The 14693-nt window shown below is 38.1% G+C and overlaps 1 protein-coding gene across 6 annotated transcripts in view; it reads right to left on the reverse strand.

The window, feature by feature from the left end:
• Nucleotides 1–875: 875 nt before the first annotated feature.
• The window catches only part of NCBP1 (nuclear cap binding protein subunit 1), a 40397-nt gene continuing 26579 nt past the window's right edge, over nt 876–14693 (reverse strand). For 3 of the 6 annotated variants that reach the window (XM_030920321.1, XM_010357649.2, XM_030920324.1), the window contains 9 exons: nt 13411–13533; nt 12307–12409; nt 11409–11502; nt 10011–10114; nt 7571–7685; nt 5598–5726; nt 4872–4985; nt 1834–3490; nt 876–1114 (listed from right to left, as the gene is read on the reverse strand). In XM_030920321.1, the coding sequence (XP_030776181.1) occupies nt 3377–3490; nt 4872–4985; nt 5598–5726; nt 7571–7685; nt 10011–10114; nt 11409–11502; nt 12307–12409; nt 13411–13533 (896 nt within the window). In that variant the 3' untranslated portion in view covers nt 876–1114; nt 1834–3376. Of the gene's footprint in view, nt 3491–4871; nt 4986–5597; nt 5727–7570; nt 7686–10010; nt 10115–11408; nt 11503–12306; nt 12410–13410; nt 13534–14693 lie in introns of all 6 variants that reach the window. The other 3 variants (XM_030920322.1, XM_030920323.1, XM_010357648.2) reach the window with 1 other exon arrangement.

Consider the following 14693-nt stretch of genomic DNA (forward strand, 5'->3'; position numbering starts at 1 on the left):
CTAAGGAAAGGAAGTGACAACCCAATCTCACATCACCTCAGGCATGTGCAACAACTTTAGTGAAATTTTCCCGTATCTTGTCAAAACAATTATTGGGTCTAGGGATTTTTTTTTGACAAAACCAAATTCCAGTTAAAATGACTGGATATTTTCAAATTGTTTGACATGACATTTTATCCTACAAATAGAATAAGAAGTTTAAACATTTGTTTTTTCCTGTAGCGGAGATGCTTAGAGAAAGGCTAAGTCAAAAAAAGTCATGTCCAAATAATTGAGACTACACAGAAATGTTTATGTATTTTTCAAGTTTGATTTTTTTAAACACCTTCACACTCGATTAATATGTGCTATGCTAAATATTACAGCTCAGTAAAAACTGATTCTGAATGGGCAGCAAGATGCGTCTGGGGAAAAAAGCTTTCAGCTTGATGACAACAGAATAACTAGGGGTTCAGGTTGTTGCAAGAGCATTGTGGGGGGGGAAAGGAGCTCTTGGACCAAGTGGATCTAGGTTCAGATTCCACTTACTAGCTGTGGACCCTGGGTAAATTATTCCAAAAGCCTGTTTTTAATCTGTTAAGAGGGCATAATCATCTCTCAAAGGATTGTCTGAAGTAGTTAATAGGGTGAACCTATAGCACCTGGCACATAATAACCACTAGTTACAGAGCATGTTATTATCAAGGCCACTATATTACAGAAAATAGATCTGTGTGGTTAAGGGATGCTTCTATTCACCCTTTACACCCTTATCAGTTTAAGACAATCCTGGTATCCAGACATCACTAACAGCTAAATCTGCTCTACACAGGTTGGCAAGGCCCCTTCCTCCTCTTTCATTTTCAAGTGTAATTATAAATTAGGAAAACAGTATGTTTACTTTGACAAAAGCATGTTAAATTGCACCAACACAATTTAACAGAGTGTTTATTGCAAGGTATGATGTACAGTGACATGCCATCTTTTGTCTGTATGAACTTCATTAGTGGGGACAGCAACTGTCGAATGTTTGCTCTTACATACCTTTATTTCTTCAAAACTCAATTCCTAGTTCAGTTTTTCCATACACTTAAGCTGCTAGACTGGGACAGAGCAGGATCACATCAGTGAACAGCTGTTAAAAGCAACCATTATACATGAAGAGAGGACCAAGAGAAAAGAAATTAAAACCTACAAATTTCTCTAGAATGTGGATCAAACATAACTAGCCACACTTTTCAGTACATTGTGAAAAGATTACAAAGCAGTTTCGAGTCAAAGTTACCAATCCCTTAAAGGTTATCCTTTGGTTTTTTGACACAGGAGTCATTTTAAACTACAGTTGACCTTTGAACAACATGGGGTTAGCAACGCCGACACCCCGCACAAAAATTTGCGTGTAACTTTTGACTCCCCCAAAATTTAACCACCAATAGCCCACTGCTGACTGGAGACTTAGCAATAACAGTTTATTAACTCATTTTGTATGTTATATGCTATATTTTTTTCTTTTTTTTTTTTGAGACAGTCTTGCTCTGTCGCCCAGGCTGGAGTGCAGCTTGGCTCACTGCAACTTCCACCTCCCAGGTTCAAGCGATTCTCCTGTCTCAGCCTCCCAAGTAGCTGGGACTACAGACACATGCCACCACGCCTGGCTAATTTTTTTGTATTTTTTAGTAGAGACAGGGTTTCACCGTGTTAGCCAGGATGGTCTGGATCTCCTGAACTTGTAATCCGCCCACCTCAGCCTCCCAAAGTGCTGGGATTACAAGCATGAGCCACTGCGCCCAGCCCAAATGCTATATTCTTATGAAAATACAGAAAAAATAAAATCGTAAGAAAAAATATATTTACTATTTAATAAGTAGAAGTGGATCATCATAAAGGTCTTCATCCTCATCATCTTCATGTCGAGCAGGCTGAGGAAGACAAGGGGCTGGTCTTGCCATCTCAAGGGTGGAAGAAAACCCATGTGTAAGGGGACCCACACAGTTCAAACCCATGTTGTTCAGGGGTCAACTGTAATTATATATAATTACATAGTTTGTGCTGTGCTTAAGCAATGGGAAGGAGAAACAGTATAAATGAGAATATTTAGCCAAGAACCTGGTTTTAGTCCTCTACTAACCCACCACGCAACCTGGATTTTTCTGAATATTTTGTATTTTGTCTTAAATAGTATGGTATTTAAAAATCCTAGGAATTCCCGTCTATTAAGTGGACCACATTCTGTAGCCACTCAAATGTATGGTAAACCAAAGTGAAAATATATCAAAATATGCAAAACGCTTAATGCATCAACTTGGGATGTAATAAGAAAAAATTATACCTATTTTGTGCAAATGCACAACAACACTACCAGTAGTTGTAGGATTACTGGTAATTTTTTTCTAAGGTTTAATGAAAAAAGTCTAAAAATCCTCTAAATTTGGAATGTCAGACAATTCCTCATACTTGCGTATTATTTTACAAACAGCTGTCATTTCAGCATCAACACCATACATGAAACAAGCTCAGGACTTCGTAGTTTTTTGGATCAGGATCCACATAAACAAAATCTAAACTCACATCTAATTCAGGGTATGGTTTCAGTCAATCTGACCACTTCTACATCCACTTTAGTATTCTGTAACTCACTACAAGACCTTGGACAAATAACCCAGAGGCTAGAGGAAGTGAGTAGATGCTCTAAGATAATGGTGACCAAACCTGGAATCACCTGGGGAAACTTTAAGGATTACCGAGGATGTCTGCGTTCCACCCTCAAAATAACTTGAAAGATTGCCAGGTGATTTACATTAAGACAAATTTGAGAACTACTCTTCCAACTAGTAACACTTTTATTACTAACAAGTCGTGTCTTAAGATACTACTTAAAAATACTTTGAAGAGAAAATTTCAAATGGAGAACACCTTCAGTAAGAAACAACCAGTTTTAGAGTAGAGATGATAAATCATGAAATGCCAAAGTTTAAAAACCATACTTTTAGTTTTATTTCAGCCATGTTATCCCCGAGCTGTGAAAAGTTATGCTACTGGGTAGCTGGGTAAACCCATCAGTTCTATATACTATGTAAGGTTGACCTCTAGTGTTTCACATACCTCAAACCAATTATTTTGTGCCTTAAGGAGAAAAAAATACCAAACTGATCACAGAGAAGTTGTATCTGTCACATATATAATACATCATGGTCATCGTCACATTACTGCCATTAGGAAGTATTTGCTTTTCAGGGCAATTAAAAGTAATGCCATGCTATCCATTGTCCTCTTCCCCCTTTGTTTCCTTTAAGAAGTGAAAAGATACTACAAGAAAGCAAGCATTCAAACCATCAAAAAATAAGACAAATTATTTTAAGATATTAAAAAAAAACTTGACATGACGAAAAAACGACCCTTAGGCCTGCAGGGCACAGAACTGCTGGAACACGGCCAAGATATGAGGGTCTAATTCAGCAGTGAAGAGGAGGTTCTCCAGGGTCACCATGTACTGCTGGATTATCTGGTGATGCTAGGGACACAGAAAAGGGGGTAGTTAGGTCAGGAAAAAGCATATAAATAATCTTGTTGAACATTTCCTTCAGCAGCCCACCCATGCTGCAGAATGATGAAAAAAGGAAGGGGAAAATAAAGTGCTGATAGGAATAATGGACCCCTAAAAGTCCCTAACATTTAAAAAAAAAAAAAGGGGGGGGGGGGAATGAAAAAAAGGAATGCTCAATAGCTTTTTAAAAAATCCAGTTCTTACCAACTTCATGTAAATAGAATTCATGATTCAAGGCACTGGCAGCAATGCCTGCTTGCTGCTAGTACTATTACACACTAGGTTCAGCTGGCTCACTCCCCAATCAGGGCATAATACATTATGACTTTTTAAAAAGAAGCCAGACAAGGACTGACCGGAAGATAAAGAGAAAATGAAATACTCTTTTTCTATGTGTTCCTCTATAAGCCTTGAAAACACTCAGAGATTCCTGTAGGACTAGAGACTGTTAAAGCTTTTAAAACTGGCAGTAACTAAAATCAGGGAATTCCTATTTGGAGGCTCAAATAATTGAACTTACAGTGACTTCTACATTAATCATTCTTCTAGAATGAACAAATGAAGATTTAGGGGAGTAGTGTCTGAAGACACACTGAATTAGCTCCACTCTCCTATATACCTTTAACTTAAATCTAGGTGAGAATAGGTGCTGGCATTTTGCTTTTTCAGAGAGACCCTTGGGAGCTTACCTTGATTCTGTGTAGTTTACCACCTGAACCTTGGATTTTTTAGGGACTTATAAATCCAATTACTGTCCTCTTGATATTTTTGTCCTCTACATTTCATATTACAGCTAGGATCCCCAGCACAGAAAATGGTAATTAGGAGACTGGGCACCATGACTCATGCCTGTAATCCCAGCAGCACTTTGGGAGGTGGAGGCAGATCGCCTGAGGTCAGGAGTTTGAGACTAGCCTGGCCAACATGGTGAAACCCTGTCCCTACTAAAAATACAAAAATTAGCTGGGAGTGGTGACGGACGCCTGTAATCCCAGCAATGTGGGAGGCTGAGGCAGGAGAATCGCTTAAACCTAGGAGGTGGAGGTTGCCGTAAGCTGAGGTCGTGTCACTGCACTCCAGCCTGGGCAACAGAGTGAGACGCCATCTCAAAAAAACAGGTGGGGCGGGGGTGTGTGGAGGGGGTTGCGATTAGGAATCTAAGTGGTATAGAATCAGTTTAAGCCTAAATATTCTGATGAGCAATGGTAGCAGCAAATGGACATGAGCTGAAGGGTCTAACAGGTACTATATAGCCTCCTAACAAATTTGACAAGGTTTTTTTTTTAATGAAAAATCTTTGTGGCTGAGAATAGTATTGTTTATTATCTAATCAAAGTTCCCCACATACCTGTAGGAAGATCTGCTGTAGCCTCTCTATACAGTTCTTATACCACGGTGTTAATACACTGGTCCCATCAGTTTCGCATCGTACTAAGTGCTCAGTCAAGATCATGATAAACCGCTGGAAAGGGAGAAGTTAAAGTAGTACTAGAGATAGAATCTTATACTTCAGAAAAAAATTCATGACAAAGAAACCCCAAAGTATTGCTTGTTCTACCCTGTCTTTGTGGTGTGTGTGCCTAACTTTCATTATTCATTAAGTCAACCTAGAAAGACAGACTGGTAATAACATGAGTTGGTACATCCTTCCTGGCAATACATAAAGACCTTTAATGATCTTAAATTACTTATCCTAGTAATATTACTTCCTGGCATCTATTCTAATGAAATAATCAGAAATGTTAACAGGAATCTGTATTAAAATGTTCATGGAAGGAAAATGATCAGCAATGAGGAATAATTAAACGAGACATATATAACAAAAGCAACCCACAATTTTTTTTTCAAGCATGGAGAAATGCTCATGCAAGAATACTAAGTAAACAGCAGAGAAACTCAGAAACATACATGGTTGCCTCTGAGTAGTGAACTTTTATTTCCTTCCTAAATTTTTTTATTTTTAATCTCTTCTATAAATGTGATTTCCTTTTACAATGAAAAATAACATTTTTAAAACTAAAACTAAAGAAACGTATTATTTCCTTTTATGTATACATGTCCCAAGCCAAGATACCTGAAATATGACGAGGAAAAGATTCTTTTGTTCACTCTGAGCAGATTCCACTTTTTCCTGAAGTCTTTCTATTTGTTCCTCAAGAACCCCATCTTTCCTGTCACTGCTTCTGTCGTCGTCATCACTTCGCTACAGAAGGCAAAGGAACAAAAGGAAAATACCATTTAGATTCTAGTGTGTTAAATCTCCTCCAGGGGAAGCATTTTATTGTGTCTGGCCAAATGTTAAGACTTATTTTCTACAGTGAAAGTAGCCCCCACTCTGCCACCCACACACATATACCTCAAAGTCCTGTTGTGGTTCAGAGACACTGTCTTCTCACTCAGAAATACCATGGGTTCTTATCTAGGCCAGGGAAATTTAGTGGCACTTGTCTTGGTAACAACATGGGGGACTTGGCTACAATTTATTACTATTTGACCATTTGAGCAGTAACAATAGGGAGACAGCTTGCTAATCATTAATCTCCTCATGGGCCATATAGAAAAACTGAGCAAGTCCTACGGGCCAAGCCTGCTCATTCTTCTTATAATTTAGAAATGGCTACAGCCAACATATAATAATTCAAAGTGGGCCATTTAAGACTTTCTGCTGGCAATGATGGGCTCAATACACTCCCGTAAAGCTTTAATAATTCCCCCCTCCAGCTCACTCTGAAGAGTTTATAGAATTTTGATTTTTTTTTAAAGGAAAAGAAAAACAAGGCATGGTTTACTTCCATTTGACAGAGAAAGGAACCGGCTGAGAGGTTAGATGACTTTCCCAGCATCACCCAGCCAGAAAGTGGCAGAGCCAGAACGTGGCTCTAGGTGTTACATACCAAGGTACTTTCAGCAAGAAGTGGCATCACTGACTCTAGAAAGCCTGGTAATTCTTTGAGGTAATACTTAACTGCTAAGGCCCCAGCTACTGATCTCCTCTCCGCTTTAAGCAAAATTATCAGAACCCTGCTCTCGGATTTCACAGAATCTTGCTTTTCTCTCTATAAACACAGCCCATTTATGAGGTCTGCTTTATGTTCTAGACACATGGGTACATGACTGTCCTTTCCTAACACCACTCAAAGGTAAGGTTCTAGAGCACTACTACCTAACAGACCTTTCTTCAATGGGGCCAATGTTATATAAATATGTGCGGCCTGTTAGGACGGCAACCACACGTTACTACTGAGCACCTGAAATACGGTTTTGTGACCAAAGAACTGAATTTTAAATTGTATTTAATTTTAACTAAACTAAAATAGTCACATGCAGCTAGGAGCTACTGTGTTGGACAGCACATTTCTAGAAACAGTGTGGCATGAGAGAAAGTCTCTGGAGTCTGATAGACTTGTGTCAGAACCTAGATCTGGTCATGTACCAGCTATGCAACCTACAAGCTATGCTACTTAACTTCTCTGTGTCTCACTTTATAACATCTACAAAATGAGATGACACTATTTACCTTACAGATTTTAGGTCTGTGTTTATATAAATACACGTAACACTGGAAAATACTTTCATAAGGAAGAGTATCATGTTAAGTCACTCACTGCTTCCCTCCAAAATGGCTACAATACTAAATTAATACTATGAGAAGTATTATGTTAACTTGGGAATGACTGCCCCATTCCTCCTCACAGTATGGGGAAAGTGTTAAGTATCTATAGTCTTCTCCCTCTTCCCCCAGAGACTCCTACAGAAATACAAGTGTCCTCTTCCCTTCTGCTACTTCCCTTGTGCAAACATGAGGCTGACCCAGAGATGGTGAACTATGGAAAGTGAAGTTTGTGGCTTCCTGAACTGGTTCATCATGCAGTGTAACAGCACACAACACACTACCTGCTCCTTCCTCCTCTTCTGCTTCTGCAAACAGCTCTGCATTAATTTGGGCTCAGAAAAAAATGAAATACCATCAAGATAATGAACTCTGAATCCTCTCCAGAGTTTCTGGTATATTTTCTTTAACTATTTACAAGTTTACACAAAACTTACCCGTTTGTGTTGCCTAGCAAGTTTCTCTTTAGCTTCTTCCAGCTCTTTCTGGATCTTCAGGACATGTTTATTCATCTTACGAATTGTAGAGTGCAAGATTTCCCAAACGAACAATCTTAAAGAAATATGGCATTTGGTTATTTTATGTCAAGCTATGGTTATAGAAAATAAAACCTTTCAACCTTTATAATCTATTCATTCTTAACAGCTGATACAGCCTTCTGTCCTCTGGGCTGAATTAGTCATATTTCTCCAGCAATACTTATGAATTGGTCTTTTATTGTAAATTGCGCAAATATCTATCTTCACACCCATTAGATTCAGGTGAGTCCCCTGGGGGCAGTACTGTGTAGTCATTTTTCTTATTTCCATCCCTTACTAGAGGTACATACTCACTGAATTGAAATGGCAAACTATGATGGACACTAACATTAAAAATGGAAATACATTTTTCCTCTCCTAAATGTAAACACTATGTGTAGAAATTTTCTCAAAATGGTGACCTGAGACTGATTGCACATGGTTTACACTATTTACACTTTAGCACACACTCAGGCAATTATTCTCTTGGAACCTTTAAAAAACTCATTAGTTGATAACAGGTATCAACTGATAGGCTCTAAGAATGAGATAATTGTAAGTCAGCTTTCTTACTAGCAAATACATACTAAGATCACTTTGTAGGTGCTTTAACATGTTTGTTGCATAAGTGTTTCTTTTCTTTTCTTTTTTTAAAGTAACTTCTTAGTTACTTTTGTGTCTATAAACTAGGTCTCCTAACCCAGCACAGAATAGTACAGTTGGCTCTTAAACAATACAGGTCCGAACTGTGCAGGTCCATTTACACATGGGTTTTCTTCCACCTGAGACAAGACCAACACCTCCTCTTCCTCAGCCTACTCAATGTGAAGATAATGAAGATGAACACCTTTATGATGATCCACTCTCACTTCATGAATAATGTTTCCTCTCTTATAATTTATTGTAAGAATACAGGATATTAACACATACAACACAAATATGTGTTAATCGACTACGTTATCACTAAGGCTTCTGGTCAACAGGCTACTAGTTAAATTTTCCATGCAGTTAAAAGTTCCATGCAGATTTTTGACTGTGTGGGGGTGGGGGTAGGTGGGGGGAAGTCGGTATCTCTAACCCCGATGTTGTTCAAGGGTCAACTGTACTTCCTTCTACAAATTTTGACCCAAATAATAGTTTAAGTGGAAGATAATAAAACAATCTGTTCATAAAACTCCAAGTCTAGCATGTTAGGAAATAGGACAAAAGAGCAGAGCACTTTAACTCTGGAGGGGGTGGACTGTAGTCAGGGAAACGTTTGCAGAGTTACAAATATTTGAGCTAGGTGTTAAAGAACAGACGGAGTTGATGAGCACTACACCGATTCCAGAATGCCTGGTTTGAATGCTGGCTCTGTGCTTAGTTGTGTGACTTTGGGCAGGCTAAAGCACTCTGTGACACTTCCCTATTCTGTAAAATGTGACAATAGTGGAACCTCCTCTATGGTGATGTGGTAAGGATAAAATGAACTGAAAATGTAAATCACTCAGGACAACGGTTAAAACATACTCAGGTGGTTAAGTTTTCTGGAGTTTACAAATCTGAAAAAGTCCTTCTGTTGTCTTTATTTGTGAAGGCCAACCTGGCTGGTATGACAACCTTAGATCACACCTTATCACCCTAACGATTCAGTATATTTCAGATCAGTGTCCTCTGGCAATAACAGATACAGTGGAAAAGTTAAAGGTTGTGATGGATTTTTATGTTTTTACAAGTAATTTGCTTTAGTTTCCTGCTTTGTGTCAACTCCTGCTGTCCTGGTCCTATCAACTGTAAAGTCTGTGAACTTCACAAATAAGAACCAAACAGCAAAAACTCTTTCCTTTAGGGGGAATGAGTGCAGAATGGTCTTCTGCATTAAGCCTAAGATTATGACTGTGGTGACAACCCCTTTTCCCCCATCCCTCAGGTGTCTTGGTAATCACCAAGCTTTCCCAGATCCCTCCATGATTTAATCTACTTTGACTTTGGTTTCTCCTACTTCCTGGTATGCATTCCAGGTGCCATCCCCACTGAAGCTGGAACCCTTCCTGATTCCATCTAGACCAGCTGAGACTCTGCACATAGCTGGCTCTTGCTAGTTTTCTCTCCCAACAGTCTGGATCCTTCAACAGGATTTCTACTTCACTAGCTTAGTCTTGATTCAACTTAAGAGAGTCCCTGCTAAGAGATGCTGCAACCTGACAGGCTGTGTATGTTTCCACTGTCTAGGAATTTTTGCCATGTCCAATCCTACCAGATTGGACCATAGTATATTAATATCAACCTGGTTTGGACCAGAATTTGAAGCTTATGTATAAGAGACCACACATATATCAATTCTTAGAGAACACAAGTTTCATAAAATAATTCATATTACCTGGTAAAGTCACGAGACAGTTCTGAAGAGAAGATCCAATTTGCTACTGCAGCACAATCAACTATTTGTGTACGAATCATCTTATCCACTAGTACAGCAATCATCTACAGAGAAGAATTATTCAAGTAAATCACACACACACATACACATGTATATGTGCCACGACACTGCTGCCATAAAAGTAAAATAGGAGGGCTATAAAATTTAGTTTTGATGGCTGTAGAACTGATTGATCAATTTGACCATTAGGTCTTTTTTTTTGGAGACAGAGTCTTGTTCTGTCACCCAGGCTGGAGTGGAGTGGCACGATCTCGGCTCACTGCAACCTCCACCTCCTAGGTTCAAGCAATTCTCCTGCCTCAACCTCCTGAGTAGCTGAGATTACAGGTGTGCACCACCATGCCTGGCTAATTTTTGTAATTTTAGTATAGACAGGGTTTCACTCTGTGGCCTAGGCTGGTCTCAAACACCTGGCTTCAAGTGATCCACTCACCTCAGCCTCCCAAAGCACTAGGATTACCGGTAAGAGCCACCGCGCCTGGCCTGATCATTAGGTCTTAAGATTTATTCTCCCCTTTGCTTTGCTCTAGCACTACAAGAAACAGGTTGACTAAACAAAAACTCTGAATAGTAACAGTTAAAATTTGAAAAAACTGGCCAGGCACGGTGGCTCACACCTGTAATCCAGCACTTTGGGAGGCCGAGGCAGGTAGGTCACCTGAGGTCAGGAATTCAAGACCAGCCTGGCCAACATGGTGAAACCCCATCTCTACTAAAAATACAAAAATTAGCCAGATGTGGTGGTGGACGCCTGTAATCCCAGCTACTCGGGAGGCTGAGGCAGGGCAATCACTTGAACCCAGGAGGCAGAGGTTGCAGTGAGCCAAGATCACGCCACTGCACTCCAGCCTGGGTGACAGAGTGAGACTCTGTCTCCCAAAAAAAAAAAAAATTTAAATTTCAGATACTAATACCTATTCAAAAAAATACATAATTTTGATGAACCCCAGAAGATAAATGTAAAACAATGTTTTATCATTAAAAACTCAACTGTTTTATGAAATTTATTTAAATGTTTCTTTATAATACACAATATATATCAAGGTTTGAGAAATCTGGAGCTTGTATTTAGAAATTGGATAGACTAGATAAACCTCTTGCTGAACATTTAAAATATGTTGAGATATTATAGTTCAAAACCAAATCATAATAATGCTTGCTCTTTCAAGAATGAATCAAACATCATTACTCTCATAGCACTGAAAGAATTAGATCTAAAAACCATTATCTAGGCAGAGTCAAATTTCATGTTTTACAAACAAAACAACAGCAATTAACGGCCTTATTTTTATACCTATATAATCAGAGCTTCAACATGTCTAATTAAATAATTTTTACCTGTGGATGGTTCCTCCACACCTCAAACATAACTCTTAGCACATGTAACTTCCCTTCATCACTTTCAGCTAGGGTTTTGAAGACTTCATGAAACCTTTTGATAATGGTGGGAAAAAAATATCATATATACTTATTCGTTAAACATTTTAGTGTTTCCAAAGCCTTTTCAATGTTACTCAATTTATAATGTAATACACAAATGCAAAATAACTGTAAGTATTAACCATTAAGGATGCAAAAAGTGTGATTAGAGATTCATAGTTTTTAAGGAAGCTGTCACAAAATCTCAAGACATTTACAATATACTACCGTTAGCCCAGGGCTACAGTACAAGAATAGGTAAGGACTAAGGAACTGTCTTCAAACACGGTGGAATATTCAAACTGCATCTTCTGTGGGAACCCTGCAAGTAACATAAAGCCTTGGAAGCAGAGATGGGGTGAGATGTTCAGTTTCTCTGCTTGGTTGGAGGAAAATCTATGTGCTCTTTCTTCCTTTGGACCCTGTCTAACAAGTTAAAAATATCTGTCTTTAGATGTCAACCTTTGGGTGGCTCCCAACAATGTAGGTGATTCTAATTTCTTCCTACATTGTTTTGCAAAGATACTTAGCGTAGGAACTTCCAACTACATATGACTGTCCTAAAAATCTAGGTTTTTCACTACTTTAAATGTCTATATAAAAAAAGCGCTTACCATGTACATATGCCAACTGTACAAACAGACTGATGGAAACCTTAGGATATGGATTTTAGCTACCACAAACCCAAACCCACTGTATCCAATTATACATTATTAAGATCTTCATATTCAACAATCTTAGGTAAAAATTACTATACCACTGGCGTTCATGAAGCAAAGTTCCAAACCTTCAAGAAAGGCTCTGTACTCATACATACTTTGCAAGAGCACTGAAGGAGTGGCTGAATGATTTGGCTGCCAAGTGTAGCAGAGTCTGTACGAAGACTTCTATTTTCAATGGGTTAAAACTGAATCCTTCATCTGAAAAATATTTTATAGTAAAATAGAAAAATGTAAGTACAGCAATTCCTTGGTGCCTTACTTCAAATGCTAAATAGATGGTATGCTCACATCTATATACAGACATTTGTGTAATGTTTTTTAGTTCTAATAAACAATAAAAGACCGTCACTGATTTCAAACACTGCAAATATGAAACCACATGTAATTTTAATTCTTAGTTTTATGTGACTGTCTTAATTCTATCATCCATTCCTTGAAAAAAAAAAAAATCACACAGGTTTCCTTATTCATAGTCTCTATTGTATTAATACCAAAAAAACCCCCAAAAAAACAAAAAAACCCAGCAAACCCTTAACACAAGCTTATGTCTTAAGATGTCTGACAATGTCTAAATTTAATGCCATCATTTTGGCTTATGCTTTCTAAACTCATTTTCTCTAATATCATAACACAAGTTTCTTAGAGATATCCAAACAAAATCCCAGTAATAAATATCCAAAGGCCACTAATATCTTATTTTGATGAAGTAGTTTTTCTATGTGCATATCCATTTATTGATTCAGGGAACTGTATAAATTATTTTGTCAATTTTCCCACTCTTGCCCAGAAAAACACCTAGGATTCTGGTTGGAATTACATGGTATATAACTGAGTAAATGTTAAGCATTATTATTCTAATAGCTTGACTTGGAGAAAATGTCGAACTTTATAACACACCAAGTTCTTTCTATTCAGGAACCTATGGTGAAAGCAGGGGTTAAAAATCCTTGTGTGGTAACATATTTCACTTTGTATTTACGATGAAGTTTATATTCTTAAGGAAGGTATTATCACAGAAATGTTAGGATCTCTTTTTATATAAGGGGAAAACACCTGGGATGCTAAGAACAACCAACAGTCTGAACAGGTCAAACAGATACAGATATATTACTTTAAGCGCATCATGTTGCCAGAGTTATGTTTATGCTTTAACTTGGCCTATACATAGTTCCACTCAAGAAATACTGAATTCTACTTACCGTCATCATCATCCTGGTTAGGATTTGGTACATCTTTCAGAATGCTGAAGATTTCATCATTGGTTGCCTTACTTTTAAAGGCAACTGCTAAACAGAGGGCAACAGAATGTCCAGGAAGAGAATCTAAACACATAATTGGGGGTAAGGGAAATGACAGATCAGGTTTCAAGACTATTCTAACGAATAGTTAAATAACTGAGAAAAAAATTTTTTAAATTCTTCCTTTCAAAATAGGATGCTCTTTATCCCAAGGTCAATATTTAATCTGTATAAAAGTACCACATGTGTAAGCTTTTTCTAATAGGTTAATGGTTTTTCACCTAAAAAGGGACAATTCTCATTTCAACAATTCCTTAAGGACACTTAGCTAAGTAAAATTTTGAGTACAAGGTGCTGATCATCCTCAAGATGAATGGTAAGGAGAAGAGTGGACAAAGTTAAACTGTCTTTTAGTGCCCTCAACTCTCCCGGGCTCAAAAGCCCAGAACCAACGTACTTCTCTTTCATTTTGCCAACACCCATTTCCTCTTTCTTTCCTTGGGACCATGGAAACGAAGTCTGAGCCTCAACAAGGTAATGGCTGCCAAGTTTAGAGAGGTTTTTGTTTTTGTACTTTTCTTTTTTGCTGAGTCCACAAGCTTGAATCTATGTAAGTCAGATGCTCATGTGATAGGACTCCTTGTATTTACTATTGGTATCAGTTAAGTCCTTATTGTAAAAATTTGTGCTAGTATACACCGTAAGGCATCACCAGAGCAACAAGAAATCTGCTTTTAATGTAAGGCAGACAAAGAGGTAACAAAAAAGGCAATCCTGTCATAGAGTAGGAGTTACTAGAATGAATGAAGTAAATTACAACAGTCACGTGAGGATGGTCATATTACACCTGCTGTGAGCTTTTTCTCTAAAAGAAAGAAGGCAAAGAAGAACAGAATCCCCTGTCACCAGTCTACATTCCAGGTGGGGAACCAAGATATTCACATTAGACACAGCCAGGGAGCAATAGAAAACTGGCTTGCTAAAGGTTAAAAAGTATTTACAGCTATTGAGCTTTCTCCTTCTAGCTTGGGCTAGAATCTAGAAGGAGAAAAGGAAGTGGAGCTAGAAAGAGCTTTCCAGACTGGGATAATAGCAAAGCCAAGAACAAAGAGTATGGAAAAAATAAAAAAGGACATGGACCTGGCAGAAGTAGAGGCCCATGTGGGGAGAAGTGAAAAATAACAAAGTAGGAACAATGGTTATGAAGGCCTTGAATGTTAGGCTGAGTTATTCCTATGGGGAAA

The sequence above is a fragment of the Rhinopithecus roxellana genome, chromosome 16 (assembly GCF_007565055.1).
Source record: "Rhinopithecus roxellana isolate Shanxi Qingling chromosome 16, ASM756505v1, whole genome shotgun sequence".
NCBI classification, from domain to species: domain Eukaryota; kingdom Metazoa; phylum Chordata; class Mammalia; order Primates; family Cercopithecidae; genus Rhinopithecus; species Rhinopithecus roxellana.